Raw genomic sequence first — 18,923 nt, forward strand, 5'->3', positions numbered from 1 at the left:
TATTTTGTTTGCCATCAGAGTATCATTTTTGTTAATGGTTAATGTTGTTGTCACAGGGTTCGCAACCTTCATGAATAATTAATATAGAAATGAAAAATTAAAGTATCAGAAGATGAAATATGAGTCAAGTTTTAGTCTTTGTTGTTTTACGTTTAGAAGAATAAAAAAAATCAGATAATCAGAAAATTCGGGCAGGAAAAATATACGTTTTGGCTAAAAAAAAACAGTCATCCTTGAAGATGAGTATTTTTAGCCCATTATTTATTTAATTATCATATAAAGCCTCAACACAGATTGACGAGACAACAAAACTTCTTAAATATTCATCAGGAATCATATTTGCTTTCGGAACCAAACATTAAATATATGGTATGGAAACAGAAAGTTTCTTTTCATATGACCTTTAAAAAGTTGTTTGTATCATTTCAAAACGAAACCTAGTGCAATGCGTCTCAGTCAATGTTTTGGTACAAATGAAATAAAGAGGCCTTTCTCCTATAAATAGCCTTTGAAGTATTTTGTGTCAAGATCGATGAAACGATAGAGTTCATAAATGTTTAAAAAGTACAAATACGAACACACAGTGACCCCAAACTGTGTACCCGGCTCAAAGAAAAATCGTGTCAAGAATACCCTCAGAGACCTCCAGCGAAAGATCAAAATACAAACGGGAACAAAATCTAAGAATACACGATGATGTGCAATACTGAGACTCGCCCACCCAGGGGTTAAACGAACTGGTGGCGAGGCTGTAACGTACACGTGAAATTATTTATGTTCCATTTTAGCACACAAACACGCGCGCGCGAATACTGACCCCCTATATAATTTTCATCATTAACAGAAAATTCCTTCTTGTACACGTGTACATTGTACCTTTAATCGCAAAATGATTGGTAGACGTCAGATCGCGTGAATATGAATTCGCGAGAGGACTGTTAATAAAGAGTGTTTACATGCATTTCAACTTATAAAAATAAATGCGAATAATTTTATTTCACAGGCGGTGCTTCTCTCTAAATTACGTGATAATAAATTCGTATAGTTAGGAATCTACCAGTACTTAATAAATGACAACTTCCATCATTCGTGGCGGTTGTTGTTGTTGTTTTTTTTTTTTTTTTTGCATTCACCCGCTGTATCCAAAAAAAGAAAAAAGAAAAGAAAAGAAAGTAAGACAGCTTTGGCTCCTTGATGTGTAAACTAGAGAATATCAAATATATCATATGATTTAAACTAATGTTTGGTCAAAATGAGAATTATATATTAGCATGTGATTGATATTTAGTGATATTTCTAGTTGTGTAATGTGCAGCAAGATACCTTGTCCCTAGATTTAATTAATACAACATTTATTTGTACCGGGAAAATAGAAAATAGTGGGGAAATTCATGGCCAAATTTGCATAATCATTTAAACAGTTTTCACACGATTAGGAGATGTCACAATTCGCTTTACTTAGGTTAAGTTCTGTTAAGTTTCATACAAAAATGTAGAAGCCACCGCCTGAATATGTTAACACAAATAGCGAGAGACAATATAGCATTTTCTGAGCGTATTTATATCATCCTTAAGAAGATATACTGCACGTTGTGGATTTGAATGTCCGTCTCTCTGTCTTGGCACGGAATATTGTTGTATTCAGCTCAGGGATACTATGTTTAGCGTTATTTTATCTTGTACAGTATTATTGTAGTATTATCATGTTAGAAATAATTATGTTTGTAGCATTTGTGATAAATTTTGCATTTTGAAAGAGAAGAGGACAATAATTTGGAAGTCCTAAAAACTAAGAACCAATTGTTTTGCATATGTATCATGCAATAAAATATGTTCAAAAGAAACAGACAAGTCGCGATAGCTCAGTGGTAGAACGTTTCGCTTCGTAACCGGAAGGTCATGAGTTCGAGTCCCGCTTATGTCTCAAAAGTAAGACGTTCACAAACATAAGTAGTGATTACTCCTTTGCCTTTAGAGAGAATCACGGGTCTTTCGGATATGATCATAAAAACGAGAGTCCCGTGTCAAAGCAGGCATTGGCACGTTAAAGAACCCTCACTGCTACGGCCCTGAGCCATAAGCATATATATGTCTAAATCTGTGATACTTCACTTACAGCTGGTAACATCTCAATATTAGTGTGGAAAATCCTCGAAGGGGTGTAAACCGAACAAACTAAAATGTAAATGTATTGCAAATTGCAGAAATACACTTTAACCCGATACAAAATTCAAATGCATGTTTTTTTTTATTTCCTCTACGAGGTAAAAATGTGGTTAGATTATTTGTAAAGGAAATTCCTCACATTTTCTCGGCATCACACGCAGTGCACAGCCTCCACCGATAGAGTACGTGGGGTATGTATCGAGGTAGTAAATATTATTGATGTATGTGGTCGGTAAAAATTTGAACGTACTTGACACATTTTTTATCCTTTGTAGATTGTAAAGGAATAATAAAGACCTTTTAATAATTTCACCACGTATTATTCCACTGATTCAATGATATCAAAACTTGATACAATAATATTGCGTTTTGTTTTATAAAAGCTTAGTATGCGGTTTGCAAAAGAACCTGATTGCTCTTTTAATCCATCGATGGCCTTTTGTAGAGGTATCAAATGACTGAAATTGAGTTAAAACGTTTTACATGTCAGTTAAATACACTTCATGGTCCATAGACCAGGAAATGTTAAGAGCTCTACGTCACAGTAGAAGTTAATATAAATAAGACTGCCGTCTCATACCTTTATCATTCCTTCCGACACAAGCAAATTTGTTCCATTTCCATTCAATATGGTTGTTGCAATGCTGAAATCTGTGCAGTGTACAGTAATCGGGGACGGTTTTGTTGGAAAGTCCTGCCTGGTGCAGAAAATCGCGGATGGTCAGTTTCATGAGGAATATATCGCCACTCTTAAGGACGACTACAATACCAATATATTGATCAATGGTGACCACTATGACCTCAGTATAACTGATATCGCTGGAGAGGTAAGGAACGAACAGACCATACTTGTAGTTTGTAGTCATAGTTAAATTAAACTTCGTAAAACTTTGAAAAGCAGACTTTGCATTACAATATACATTTCCTCTTTGCAGCACGAAGATTTATCTTCTGTAGAAATCCCGGACGTCTACATCGTCTGCTTCAGCTTAGCGGACAAAAATTCCATGGACAGTGTAGAAGACTTCTGGGTCCCAAAAGTTAGAGCTCTTAGAAGGGACGTTCCAATTGTTCTTGTTGGGACCCAGACGGATGTGAGAAAATCTTTACATAATGGACATATCACAACCGAAAAAGGGCAAAGGTTAGCAAAAAGACTTGGAGTGGATTACTACGTAGAGTGTTCAGCGAAAGAGAACTCTGGGATTCAAGAAACGTTTCTAAAAGCTGTACAGGCTAAAGTAAGAAATGACAAGAGGAAATTAAACATTATCAAGAGAATTCTTGACAGATGATCATTAGATCCTCTTCATATTCTGACAAAGTGATCCTTGCGTCACTTCTGAGAATAACTGTTTGAGTTCAAATGCCGATGTCTCCTGCAATACGAGAAAGACATTAACGGCCAATTCCTTGTATTCAATTACTGTTACAAAGGAGCAATTCTGTTAAAAGAAATGCACGTTTTGGTGGCTTTCGAAAAAACATTGCTAACTCGACAAGTGCCAGTGAACGCCTTTCATTTATCAGCATCAGATTGGATGTTGCAGAGACTCCAACGAAAGCACAAAATCAGACTGATTGCTTGATATGAATTTACAGAAATTCGAATGTTGAAATATAAACTTTTTCTCATAAATAAATGGGAAGAATATATTTTCTTGTCTTGATTTGTCTTAGCTTTTTTAGCACGGATATATATGGACACTAGTAAATGTTTACATTTCCAATGTTTTTGCCTTTGATGTCTTTATGAATTGTAATGATAGTAATTTCCTCATGAATGCGTTGCAGTTGTGAACAATGCGCGTTTGAATCTAGAAAAATATAGTATCTTTATTTGAACGGCAATGATTCCGACAGAAATGAAAGTAAAATACAAATATAAAACATAAGTTTCAGTTTTGAAAATACATATGGAATGCAACGATTCATACCGGCATATTGTTTATGAAGCGCTAACATGCTGCATCATGAGTTCATGAAGTATGTCGGCGTGAAGTGTCGCAGTTCATAACTTCATGGATCCGGGTTAGAATAGGTCCTCAGAACCCTTTGCTTGTCTTAAGAGGCGACTAAATGGGGCAGTTCTTCGGATGAGACCGTAAAAACCGAGGCCCCTTGTCACAGCAGATGTGACACGTTAAAGATCCCTCCCTGCTCAAATGCCGTGAGCGCCGAGCATAGGCCTAAATTTTTGCAGCCCTTCATCGGCAATGGTGACGTTTCTATATGAGTGAAAAATTCTCGATCGGGACGTTAAACAATATTCAACCAACCAACCACAACATCATATTTTTCCAAAAACAAAATTTATTTCTTAAGTATACTTATAATTATGTACTTATTCTTCAGAGTAGCATAAAGCACGGGAGCTAACGAATGTCAATAATGTTCAATCCTTCGTATCAGAAATTTTCACGTCACAATTCTTAAAGATGCCTACAATGAAATATATACGAGTATTATGATTAGTTGAATGAATTATGTGCATTTCTGGATTAAAACTCAACTATTAGATGCAAAAGCATCATTGTAAATAAATCATTTTAGTTCAAAAACCCACTAGTGTATACATGTACCTAATACTAATAAATATGGTAACATTATTCGAATCTATTAAGATTTCAATATCATTAATCTTGCACAAAAGACAATGCATTGGTGAAATCATACCTTCATATAGGTTATATGTTATTTTCTAGTGGGATATGAAAATATAAAGGCAATTATCATTTGATAGCTAATGTTACACCTTTCCTGATATATTGTTCATTGCACCATGACATGAAAATCTTTTTCGGAAGAAATTGCATAATTTCTTGATAACACGATTCTTACTTGGGCTCTGAGTACAATATAGTACACACCAATTGAAATTATCAGGCTTGGCGTGACATAATTGAAATGTTGATTTTAATAGCGTACGTAAATTTAGATATGCTATCACTTCATGAGCACCTATACAGCTAATATGCACACATGAAAACAAAAATTCTGCAATAATACAATCTTTAATTATTTCATCTAAGATGATCATAATTGATATCCACAATTTTGCCCAATGAATGCAAGAAAAACAATTCTGGTAATTCTCAGCTTGTTTTTACTGTACATTACAAATGAAAAGATAAGAAAGAGCACCATTGTGTGAAATTGTCATTTATCAAAGGTAACAAATGACTAGAAACTAAAATTGCATATTACATAATCTTGCATAACAATTAATTGGCTGGGCTTAAATTAGAAAATTGATTAATAACTACAAATTGACTATTTACATGTAGAGTTTAAAACGGGTTGACAATAGTCACATGACAAAGTTGTCCTACTAATAAAGCATGTGCAAATAATGCCAACAAAACCCACTAAATATAGCAAAAAAGGAGATAGGCACACAAAAGGAGACATGTTTATTTTCAAAATTAGGCGTCAGATGTGGATTTTTCTAAAATTCTAATTGAAATTAGGATAGTATCTGTATATTTTCCATCTCAATATAAAAAGAGTCCATATGAACGTTTGAATTCTCTTTATGGTGTATTCTATCACTAAAAAATATTACACTTCAGTCGTTAAGAACATGTGAAAGGGTCAGGGACGAATGTGGCTTTCGTTGTTCATACTTGTTTTAAGACATTTAGAAAACAACGGTGAAACGACAATTTATAAAATAATAAGAAGTGGACAATTCTTTCTAAGTAGCTCAGTGATAGAGCGTTGTAACCGGAAGATTGTGAGTTCAACTTCCACTCATGCCATGACCGCATCAAACCCCAGACGTTAACATAGGTAGCGATTGCTCCTTTGCCAAACGCTCGGCATTCAGAAGTGAGAATCACAGGTCTTTCGGATATGACCTTAAAAACGGAGGCCCAGTGTTGCGGCAGGTAATGAGTAGTAGTTACCCCATACAATATTGTTGGTTATGTACATATAACCCACACTTTTAACAAAAGAAAACATGCCAAACTATGGTACAACACGTGAAAGAGCACTCACTGTTTCGGCCTTGAGCGCTAAGCATAGGTCTAAATGTGTGGCATTTCACATAAAGCTGGTGAAGTTTCAATATGAGTGAACAATTCTCGATAGGAATTAAATCAAACAACCAACCCAAGTGAAAAAACTTAGAAAAGTTTCATTTGAATTGTCACAAATTCGTCAGTTTGGTGATATCTTAGTTTCCAGGCTGAGCAATGGTGAAAACTTACCTTCTTCTTAAAAAAGTTAATTGTTTTTATTCCACAAGTTACAACACTTTACTGTGACATCGCGAAAATAAATTTCTTGTATGATGTCAATTATCTCAAATATTGAAGAAGTACAGGAGTTTAGTAGTTAGTAATGTTGCTCTATTTAAGAGATTACAACTGAGTTCAATGATCCCATCAATTAGAAACAGAATCTTATGTGATTCATGAACTTTTTCATTATTTAGTTCAATGGATGAAAGGTGAAGATAACGAACAGTGACCAATCTCATAACTCCTATAAGCAATACAAAATAGAGAGTTGGGCAAACACGGACCTCTGGATACACATGAGGTCCCTAAGAGGAGTAAGCATCCCCTGTCGACCAGTCACACCCGTCGTGAGCCCTATATCTTGATCAGGTAAACGGAGTTATTCGTAGTCAAAATCAGTGTGCCACGAACAGTCTAACAATCGGTATGAAACATGTCAGACAGCATTTGACCCAATCATGGTTGTATTGGCAAACTAGATCGTTATAACAACCATAGAATTTGTGAAATGCTGATTTTAACCGAGGTTGTCTGAACCCCTGCACCATCAACTTGTTTGTCAGTAGCCTGTTTTGATTTTAAAACTGGCCATACTCAGAACAAGCTCTTGCGTATCGAATCAGTTGAGAGATGTAAACTCCATATGCAGGTGATAATGGAATATTGCTACATAAATATGGGAAGTTGACGATGGAGAAGTTGAAATCATCCCGTTTGTCATAAAGCTGAATTGTTAGTTTGCTGTTAATATCTACTCTCAATAAAATATCTAAGTATGAAGCAGAAGTGGATGACTCCGTGGTGTCTTTTATTTCGATTTCTCTGGGATATATTGAATCGACATATGGATGAAAATTATTATTGTTAATAGATATTACATCGTCTATATATCTAAATGTCGAATTGAAGGCCATAGTAAGAATTTTTTCTTCTCACGTAGAAGTTATGTAAGAAACTTGATGGCATGAATGAATGAACATTATCTTGCTATATTTAATATCAGTCCCATATTTCATAACCCAAAGCGCAGCATTCAGATTTTAATGGAACGAGGCACATCCAAACAGAAAGCAATGTCCTCCTAATGCTTTTTCTGCATAAGTACAACATTTTTCAATTTTTACTGTTACTTGAATTTCAGAAACAACATCCTCTCTTGGGTTGTGTCACATGTATCATTTCACACAATAAGGTTGCACGTTCGGTGGTCTTGACCTTGTGTCGGAGTACCCTTTTGTTTGTAGTAAAGAGGCACCTGCTAGGAGTCCTTGTTGTTGTGCGACGGAGACCCTTTGTTCTGCGTCTGTCCTCGGCTGGGCTTTCATGTATGATCTGTACTTTTAACTGTACAGATTACAATCTCAACAGAATCTTTTAACTCCTGTTTACTGTTTCAAATTACAACATGAGGGATTTTAAAAATTTCATTGAGAATAAACAATGCAACAGAGGCGACATTGTTTCTGTAACCGTGTCATACATTCCGCTGAGATGTAACAGTGCAAACTCTGATAGTATTGGCGGGGACGTTTCCAGTCCTACAATGCTGGTACGGCAAAATTCATCGATAGGAAGATAAGTTCAAACTTGCTGTTGAGATGCCAGATTCTACGTGTTATTGTTGTTTATTCGTGTATCTTATACTAGTAAATATGTTTGTTTATCTCACAATTGATATCAGTAAATATATATAAAGATGTCAAGGAAATAAAATAAAATCCTGATTCGGTAAATACATAGTTTGGTATCATGTAATAAGTCACGTAGGATAAATCTGACAGATTAAAAAGCTATAAACATGCGCTATGCTTTTTCGCCATTCGACACCCTGTTTTAAAACGCTTTCTTAAAGTTATTTATAAAGTTATTTATTGCAAGTCAAATTTGGATTAGATAGTAAAATACCGTCATAAAAATTGTTATCGGTTTAGAAGGAAGAAAACAATCTGAGCGATTGTATATGTTAGATTTTTATTTATTTATTAATCTAAAGAAGAAATCAACATGCATTCGTCACACTTTTAATGAGACGCAGTCAAGAAATGGTTATGTTCTAATTACAAATTTCTCTCTTACATTTTTTTCTCATGTTCCTATAGAATTAAAAAAAACTAATTTACATTGGCAGTATAGTCATTTATTGGATTCTGTCTAAAACATTGTGCATAAATTGATTTTCAAGATCGTAAATGTAATTAGAGAAATTGCAGATATCAGAAGCAAGGTGAAGATAACGAACAGTGATCAATCTCATAACTCCTATAAGCAATACAAAATAGATAGTTGGGCAAACACGGACCCCTGGATACACCAGAGGTGGGATCAGGTGCCTAGGAGGAGTAAGCACCCCCTGTTGACCGGTCACACCCGCCGTGAGCCCTATATCCTGATCAGGTAAACGAAGTTATCCGCAGTCATAATCAATGTGCAAAGAACGGCTTATGACCCAATGATGAAATTCTTTGAAAAGATCATTTGGTAACACCTTTTCTCTGTCAGGTTACGATGTATTAGAAAAACTAAGGAATGATATGAAATTTTTCAAAGAACTGGGATATTATATATACATAGATTTTACTACAAAAATCTCACAACCCAACAACTGCTTCTTGTAGTTGGTATTATCATACAAATTGTACGTTGGTTACATTGATATGTATTATATATTTGGTTATATAAGGTATATAGTTTTAATCTGTATCATTGATATGTATTATATATTTGGTTATATGAGGTATGTAGTTCTATTCTGTATCATTGGTTAAACTTTGTAATAAGCCGTGTCATGTTTAGTTAGTTATTTCTGTAATTCTGGCATTTTACCCCTGACTGGTCATGGTGACGGTGTAGCTGGAGATTTTAGATAGAGTTCATGTGTGATTTATACGTTTTTTAAATTTATATGTACCGGTATTGGAATGTACACAATGAAGAATTTGACATATTTTACGTAACGGTTTTTTGTCACATTTTTATTCAGCCTGTTCATCCCTTGAATTTACTAAGGGTCAATGAAAAAATGAAGATAACAAACAGTGATCATCTCAAAGTGTATGATGAATGCAAAATTGGGAGTAGGGAAAACACGGAACCATGAAAACACTAGAGGTGGAATTGGGTGTCAAGGAGGAGTAAGCATCCCCTGTTAATCGGTCACACCCACCGTGAACCCTCTATTTTGATCAGGTAAACGAATTAATTCCTAGCCAAGAACGGCCATATAATTGGTATGAAGTACATCAGATAGCATTCGAGCTAATTGCAATTAGATTATTATAACGAACATAGAATTTGATAAATGCTGACTTTAAACGAGACTGTTGAAACCGCTGCACCATCAACTTGTTTGTCAGAAGCCTGCTTCGATTTATAATCTGATCACAGGAAGAACATGCTCTAGCGTATCGAATCAGTTAAGAGAAATAAACACCATATGCAGGAATGTAATATTGCTACATGTACATAAATATGAGAAGTTGTAGATGAAGCCACCCGTTTATTATTAAGTTGAGTTGTTAGTTTGCCGTTATCATCTATGTTCAATAATGTATCAAATTTGGAATATGAAGCAGATGTGGAAGAATATGTGTGTCTTTTATTTCAAGTTCACTGGGGTCTATCGACATATGAATGAAAGTTTATACGTGTATTGTTAATAGATAAAACGTCATCGGTATATCTTAATGTCGAGATGAAGACCACATCATTTTCCCCCGTCTCACATGTATATATGTATGTAGACGCTTTTGAATAAATTCTTTATCATAAGAATACACAACAGGTAAGCTATCAAAGGAGCATACTTCCAACAGACTTACCAGTCGCGGCAGCTCAGTGGTAAAGCGTTCGCTTCGCGAATATGAGGTCGTGAGTTCGAGCCCCGCTCGTGGGATAGCTGCGTCAAACCTCAGACGTTAACATAGGTACAATGTAGTAATTAGTTCTTCACCAAACGTTCGGCATTTAGAAGTGAGAATCACGAGTCTTTCGGATCTAACCTTAAAAACGGAGGTCCCGTGTCGCGGCAGACGTTGGCACGGTAAAAAAAACCCTCAATGCTACGGCCGTAAGCGCTAAGCATATGTCTTAATCTACAGCTGGTGATGTCGTAATATGAGTGAAAAATTCTCGACGAGACGTAAAAACAACAACTAAACAGACAACAGACTGTTGGGAGACCGTATCTCCTTAGATATTGTCAATGAGGAACCCCGGCATTTTTTTTAGATATCAACTTCGGAGAACTCTCGTAGAATCAGAGTGTTGTTTCACAAAGTAATTGTTCTGGATGACTAGTCACAATATAACGGAACAGTGATCAATCTCATAACTCTTACAAGGTGAAGATAACGAACAGTGATCAATCTTATAACTCCTACAAGCAATACAAAATAGATAGTTGGGCAAACACGGACCCCTGGACACACCAGAGGTGGGATCAGGTGCCTAGGAGGAGTAAGCATCCCCTGTTGACCGGTCACACTTGCCGTGAGTCCCATATCCTGATCAGGTAAACGGAGTTATCCGCAGTCAAAATCAGTGTGCCAAGAACGGCTTAACAATCGGTATGAAACACGTCAGACAGCAATTCAAATTAGAGAGTTGGGCAAACATGGAACCCTGAATACACCAGAGACGGGATCAGGTGCCTAAGATATATTTTCAAAGTTTCCTTTTTATTGAAGAAGCAGATGTCTACGATGTCAAAAGCCCAGTTTTTAATTGATCGTGGTGTAAAATGTTGAAAAGTAGTACGATTTGATGTTTTTGATTTTGGGAAATCTTTTTGATGTCAGATTTACTAGAAGGTCTTTGAATTTTTGAGAATCCACATTTCGGTTACATCACTTGTAACATATACGTCAGAGGTTTCACCTTCACAGCAGTTAATAATTTTTGTGAGGAATAAAGATAGGGGCTCGGTAGAACATGTACGGCATCCTGCAATACATCTCTGTAGGATTATAGATACTAAAACTTTAAATGTTTTTAGGCATGTAATGTTTTAAACACAGTACTGGTATACCGACAAATTGAATAAAGCATGTTATGGAACTTTGTCTGCGCACTCATTTCGAGTATAGCGAAATACGTGTACATATCAATCATTTAACCTCTCTTTTTCAAAGATATCCTTATAAATAAAGATTCAACAAGTTTCAACAACCACGATATAATCAAACCTGCTTGTTTTTGTAGTGACATTCTGTAGATTTTCTATAAAAAAAAAAGCACGTTGGAAAGTAAATCTAATACAATAATATGCCGTATTGTTTAGGTCAATAAGTTTCGTCCGGAGAAACGCTGCGTTTAAATTAGTCAAGGTGTACCAGTCCAATCAAGAGTGGTTGTCTATGTCTAACAGTGATCAGTCGATACAGTTATAAAGATGGGAGTCATTGGAGCTATTGTAAGTAGGTAGATTGTTTCCTAATAAAGGTAGTGTGAAGAGATATTGATAGAGCTAATGCTAACTGTTAAATAATCAGTTAATACAACTAAACTAGTATGCAAGGAGGCTGCTGAGGTTGGGGTTTATTTGTGCAATATGTAGATCCTAACGGTACACATATTTTACCCTAGTTTTGAATATGTAAATATATTTAGGTTCCATTTGATAAGTTTTCACTCATATAGAGCGCCTCACCAGCTGCATGCGGTGAGCCCAAAATTTTGATTCATGCATGGTGCTCAAAGCCGTAGCAGTGAGAGTTCCTGTTACAACAAGGTGCCTCAGTTTTCAAGGTCATATCCGAAAGACCCGAGACTTTTGCTTTTAATGTCGGGAGCTTGACAGAAGAACAGTCACTGGCTATATTGAATGTATTAGGCTTAATGGCGTCATGATATAGAATCGAACCAATGGACCTCTCGGTTGCTAAGCGGATACCTTAACCACTAGGCTACCGCGGCAGTAGTTTTAAATATAAAGCTGTGTAACAGGAAGGGAGAAAATGTAACGGACCAGACCGGGATCCGAACCCCCCTCTCCCCGAATCTCTAGTCAGGTGCTCTACCAACTGAGCTATCTGGCCAACGGCTGACCGCTACATTCCTCCTCCCTTAAGTGTCTTCACTCTTGAAGATATCAACCCAGGATCTTTACCCCGCGGCAGGCATTTTCTCCTGTCAGTTCCAGGGGTTGGTCACAGCACCAAATGTAGCAGGAAGGGAGAAAATACAACGGAGCAGACCGGGATTCGAACCCGGGCCCCCTGAATCTCCAGTGGATTTTTACGAAGGATGAAAAACTTATTTTACACGGACTATACATCGCCCTTCATAGCTATACATTTGCGATCCTTCTTAATGTTTACCTACCTTTGTAAACTTAGAATAAAATATTACAAGATCTGTTGAGCAGTATTCATCGAATGGCGTACTCAGTAAGACTGACTTCGTACACAGATAACCGCTAAATTGTATTTCAATGCCATAAAACATGGTACGGAAACAAACAGACGGAGGATTGACAGCCACACAGTGAAGAACGCGATTGTTCTCTACGAATATTACCCATAATTAATGGTTTTAAAGTTTAAACATTTACTTTTAGAATTGCAAATTCGAAATATCGTGCAATGAATTCAGTCAAGGTCAATGTACTGATTTAGCTTACAGGTCAAGAAGCAAAATAAGTCTTCAAGTTTTTATCCAAGGGAAAAGTGGTTAGAGGGTTTTTTTTATGGTATAAAGATATTGGAAGCATATCGGCAAAGTAAGTGAATTTTCAGGGATGGTATTGCTCAGGGGTTATCTGATTGCCTTCGGTTTTCTTGTAAGTATTGGAAATACCAGCGTATTTACTGCAAACAATTGTCATCACTGCGATAATTAAAATATCATAGTGATGGTGTCACCATACTCCGGCCACATAAAACAAGAGCCACCACTTAATGTCATCTCCACAGACATGTAAACGATCATCATCTGTCATCATCATCGCCATTTTCATCATTCTCAACTTCATCATCGTCATACCACGGTATCACTTTTCCTAAGTGAAGAACTTCTTTCAAATTATTTCTTAAAAGAGAAGGAATTTTACGACTTTAGATTTACTACAATTATGATTTCGGGAAGAATTTAAATGAATTTTTAAAATAGTTAATTTCCATTGACGTAAATTGCCAATCGTTCTAGTTTTCTACATTTTAATTTCATGCCATTCTCCTATTTGCCCTTGGAAATCTTCCATATGTTATCATCAAAACTAATATATTCCCGAAGTTCTGATGAATAACAGTTTATAGATGTCAAGTTTATAATAAGACATTTGTAAGTTAAGAAACAATGTCGTAGAGACTATGCTGTCCACATCAAGATAACAAAAAAACAAACAAAAAACAACAATAGCTGCTGGTCACAAACACTGTAGGTTTCAAATCACAACTCTTGTCCGTTTTCTTTCCTGTATTTAGACCCCCAGACAAAACCGATCTATGTTTTACACACTGTACAATTTCGTCATATAATTTAGAAAATAATCATCCTGATATAGTTGGTGCAGGATTTTAAGTGCATCGTACATCAGTACAAAATAACAAGTACACAAAATGAAACGACGCCCTCCGATATTGTAACATATAACATATCTGATTTTATTGTGTGAACAAAAACATTGTGTTTGTATTAAAATTTGCGATTTTCGATTTATATAACTTTATAGTCCTGAATATGTAAAACAAAGAAAAGTATGCTTAGAGAGACGGGTGTGACCATCACTATTCTGTATAATAAATTAATTAAGGAATAAATGTCTAGGTATATTTTTTGTTGTATTATAGAGAAATGAAAACAATGGAAGCCTGTAGATAATTGGTATAATTACACTATGCTTTCATTGTTTGGTTTTCTTTTTAATCTCCAAGACATTCATATTTTGAACTTTACTTTGTTTCTTTTATGAATAGGTGGTTTTGTCATTTTCATAGCTCGGTGCTTTGTTCGAGAAATAGATATATTAGAATTATAGCGTAGCTTTATTACTGACCAAACAATGGTAAATATAAATACTATAAGATAATATTATTCCTCTCCGGTGTATACACTTGGCCACAAGTGAAGGATCACAGCTATTTCAAACAAACACGTTCTAATTTTACTATTTAAAAGTTGATTTACTATATATGAGATTTTGTATATTAATATTTAGACAATTGAATTCTGATACAATTTTGAAATAAAGTTATGGAAGTGCCATTCAGTACATTGTAAGAGGGTAGCAAAAATCAAACAAATGTATTACCTGATCAAGATGTAGGGCTCACGGCGGGGGTACGAAGTAACAGGGGATGCTTACTCCTAGGGTCTGATGTGCCCAGGGGTCCGTGTTTGCCCTTCTCTTAATTTTGCATTCTTTATATGATTTATGAGACTGTTCGTTATTTTCACGTTTTCATTTATGAATCCACAGGACCAGTAAACGAGATACGACAACTTGGCATTAGTTATAAAGATGTACCATTTCGTCACAATTATTGATTTAAAAAAAATTCGTATGGAGTGCATGCCCATGGATTCTGTAAAAGTTCTGAAAATCTAGATGTAAAGTGGAAAAAATCAAACCCAGTGTACAACAATAATCCCTAAAATCAAACTGTGTCCCTGTATACTAATGAAGTGATTTTATATGACTTACAGCAATAGAGTGATCTTAATCTTTGACAGTTAGATCATTTGTTTTATCTCTCTGTCACTAAATCTATCCTTGGTGGTGACTTTTATCCACCCGGGATCCGGGTTAGAATAGGTCCTCTGTGTTCCTTGCGTGTCAAAAGAGGCTACTAAATGTTTACGGAGACGTCACCATTGCCAGTGAAGGACTGCAAAATTTTGGCCTATGTTCGGCGCTTACCTTTGAGCAGGGAGGGATCCTTGTCGTGCCACACCTGGTGTGACACGGGGCTTCGGGTTTTGCAATCTCATCCGAAGGACCTCTTACGGCAAGCAAGGGGTTCTGAGGACCTATTCTAACCCAGATCCCCACGGAATGCTATGAGACTGATCACTGTTCGTTATCTTCACCTTTCATCAATATATACTCCTTGAAATGAATCAAACGAGCCCCCCACCCCCCACCCAAAAAAAATTGAGGGGAAACTGAAATTAATGTGTTAGCTAGGGGGTGAAGATTAAAAAGATGATAGTGTCTTACAATCGTCATCATCCTTACTTCTAAAGAAACATTCTTACATTTATAACACACTTTGAAGTAAACGAACTTACTTAGCTAAATTATCTATAACGATACGTCCTAATTTGACATGGATTCATTTAAGCCACGGCGTCTAGATTGATGTAAGAAATAAAGCTGTTGTATTCTCTACTGAGCTGTATCGTACTGATTTACACCGGTAATCGTCTTTAAGAAGATCGATACACCAATCATCTATTTCACCTACATCACCCACACTAGCATCACAGGACATTAAAGACGATTAGGTGGGCCGAGTTTCGTCATTTGCGTCTTTTCTGTTACTTGACTTTTCAACTAGTTCTCCAGACGCTCCGATATGTTGATATCTAGATATACGTACATGCAAAGTAATCCCCCATGAATTTTATCATGACTCTCAATACAGGCCTTAAGTACTAAATGTAGTTAAAGGAAAGCATATGTTGGATCCCGGATGACGGGCGAACGTTCTTAGTCTGATGAATCTCGCAAATCCTGTGTTCGGAGTTCAGGCGTCTGTACTTAACTTGACCCGCGACATTCAATGTTCTTGAAGTTATGCAACAGCAGCGATTTTATAACATTACCAGCTGGTTTGTCTTTACGTCCACTATCATTAACATTAATTATGCATTGTTTTAATGTCAAATCAAGGACAGACAACGCCTATTTTTGGAGGATGTTCCGTAGGAGACGTGCACTATACGGATCGTGGTGACAAAGCACTATCTCACTATATGTATCGTATATGTTAAATTATTTCTAATTTCTGCTGTATGCACACCCTTGGTGAGCTTATTTCACTCAGAATGAATATACATGTATATATGTATAAGTACCTCATTAATACTATTGCTTAGAAATTAGTTTAGTCAAGCGAAAATACAAAATTTGAAATATTTCTGAAAATGTGTTTGAATCCGTAAATTTAATACTTAGAAGACTTAAGACATTGAATAAGGTGACTTGCATAATATCTTTGACGTTACTTTCCATGTGTTTATTACTTCTACTACGAAATCATCAAATGGGGATGTTTCTAGAGTTCAAGACGTCCATGATTGGCTAAATTTGAATTTCAATTACATTGCTGGCTTTGAATTATCTCTAAAAAGATACGTGATTGTGAAATTTTTCTAATCAGAATTTCCCAATATAGGGAAACCGATTTAAATGTGTGGAATTCGTCAGATCTTATGAAATCCCTTTATCAGGTATCACTCCGTGGTTTTGATAATTTAAAATTCTCTTTCTGTCCGAGACGAGAACGATGTCAGCAAGTGCTCGTAGGCCTTAGTACTTACTTTAGGGACTGGACAACGCACAGCAGAGTTAGATTTATTCAGAGCAGTAGTTTCATCTTTATTTCAAACTGATTCAAGTATTTCCTTATTCTAGTATCCGTGTCGTCTTCACAGGTTTTGTAAGAATTGTATTCATATACTCAATATAGATATGCATCTAGAACTGATGTATCGATATTATTTATTGAAAATTCTTATAGTTGTAATGCTTTTGATGTTAGCGTCCTGTCTGAGAACAAGAGGAATAAATAAGAGATGTTGGCAACCACTCAGATTCACTACAATCTGCAGCATTGGGCCACAAAAGAAAGGTTTGTGAAAATGGCACCTTCATTGTCTGCTGGGTAACATCTACCTTGCTTTGTGCACTCCGATGCAGTCGTAATGTCGGAGTAGGTCTCCGTATTTGATACATCTTTTATTGTTTCAGTTCAATGTCGCAGAACCACAAAGCGATGTCTGTACTTTAAAGGAGTCTCCAACAACAGCGATGCTTGTGTACTGTAAGGATTAATGGATGTTCATGAATGCATCCCATGTATAAAGCAATGTATTGAATGAAACTAGAGTGCAGTTGTAACAGTTTACACAAAAGAGTTCAATGTTTCATAAGCACCTGCATAAAATGCCCGTTTGCAAGCACACAGGTAACAATGTCAGTTTCCTAATACCAGTGATCGGATGTAATGAATTATTCATGATTTATTTATCATTTGTTTATTAATTCGTTTATCTATTTGCTAGCAACATGGTATTGGTATACGAAGGTTTAAAGTCAGCGCAGAACACGGAGGGGTAATATCGGGTCCACTAAAAGTAATATAAGAAATCGTTTAGCAAGGTGGACACAAATAACGTACGAATAATTTATTCTTCGTTTCTCGCCCCCTGATTCTGAGGATTGTTTGTGTTTTCACCATTTTCGTGAAAAATATAACTATAAATGAAGATAACGAACAGTGATCAATCTCATAATTTCTATAAAGAATCCAAAATTAAGGGTAGGGCATACATGGACCCCTGGATACAACAGAGTTTATCATTTATGTTACATTGTATATTTAAAACAGGCAATAAGCAATTATTAAGTATATGCACATTTCATGAGGCACAGCAGTTGAAGTCGGATCGTTGTTTACACGACACTCGTAAATTATAAGATATTGGCAAATGACGAAAAACAAATCCCAAGGTGTATCAGTGCATTGTCTACGACATCGTTCTATGTTATTGAACCCTTATTACAACTTACCTGTCAATCAGCTGATGTGAACTTTAATAGATTTTTTCAGAAGGTCAAACTGCAACAAAGTACAGGTTAAAAAAATAGATCGAATTCATTATTGTACCATTGTACATGCTGAGATGTCGATCGTGCAATATGACCTGTACTAGGTCACAAAGAAACTAAGTACGAAAGAAAACAAACACGTTTTGAAGATACGAAGTCTATAATTTAGTTTAGGACTTAATACTTCTTTAACAATGATGATGATAATGTACATATAATTGATTAGGTTTGGTTGGACATATCTAATCTTCTGACCGGATATATTAAAAGGTACCAGTGTAAGTTATTTAAGAATAAGGACATTAATCTGAAAGAGACGGACAACAAATTCAAAATCATTGGGCACGGATATTACTAAGGGAGTGTAAATTACCATGAAAAATTCAGATGATTGTGATCTGTAAAATACGGTACATAATTCAGCATTTGTATAGACTTCATTAATTCCCCTTCACTGTATGGTGTGTGCTTTTACTTTGCCTTCAATAGATGCTTTTCAATCTCAACATTGTAACGTTATACACCATTAGGGACAACCCTTCTCTATAATAGGATAACGTATGTGATATATCGTACTATACAATATCCTTGGTAACTTACGTCAGCTGTCTCAGACTTGATGAGAGTATGGAGGAGGTTTCATTATCATGTTAATGTTGTATATTATATCCGTGATTTGACAGATCCTATGAACATGTTAACTCCTGTATCATGATGACTGTATAATAGCAGCTCGG

At 35.9% G+C, this 18,923-nt stretch overlaps 1 protein-coding gene across 1 annotated transcript; it reads left to right on the forward strand.

Moving 5' to 3' along the window:
- Positions 1–2,756: 2,756 nt before the first annotated feature.
- Positions 2,757–3,822, forward strand: LOC125650883 (rho-related GTP-binding protein RhoQ-like). Its single transcript, XM_048879451.1, has 2 exons — positions 2,757–2,993; positions 3,102–3,822. Exons 1-2 carry the CDS (start codon positions 2,796–2,798, stop codon positions 3,459–3,461), a joined length of 558 nt encoding a protein of 185 aa, XP_048735408.1. The 5' UTR covers positions 2,757–2,795; the 3' UTR covers positions 3,462–3,822.
- The last annotated feature ends 15,101 nt before the right edge of the window (positions 3,823–18,923 follow it).

Source organism: Ostrea edulis, chromosome 5, assembly GCF_947568905.1.
Source record: "Ostrea edulis chromosome 5, xbOstEdul1.1, whole genome shotgun sequence".
Classification (NCBI taxonomy): Eukaryota; Metazoa; Mollusca; class Bivalvia; order Ostreida; family Ostreidae; genus Ostrea; species Ostrea edulis.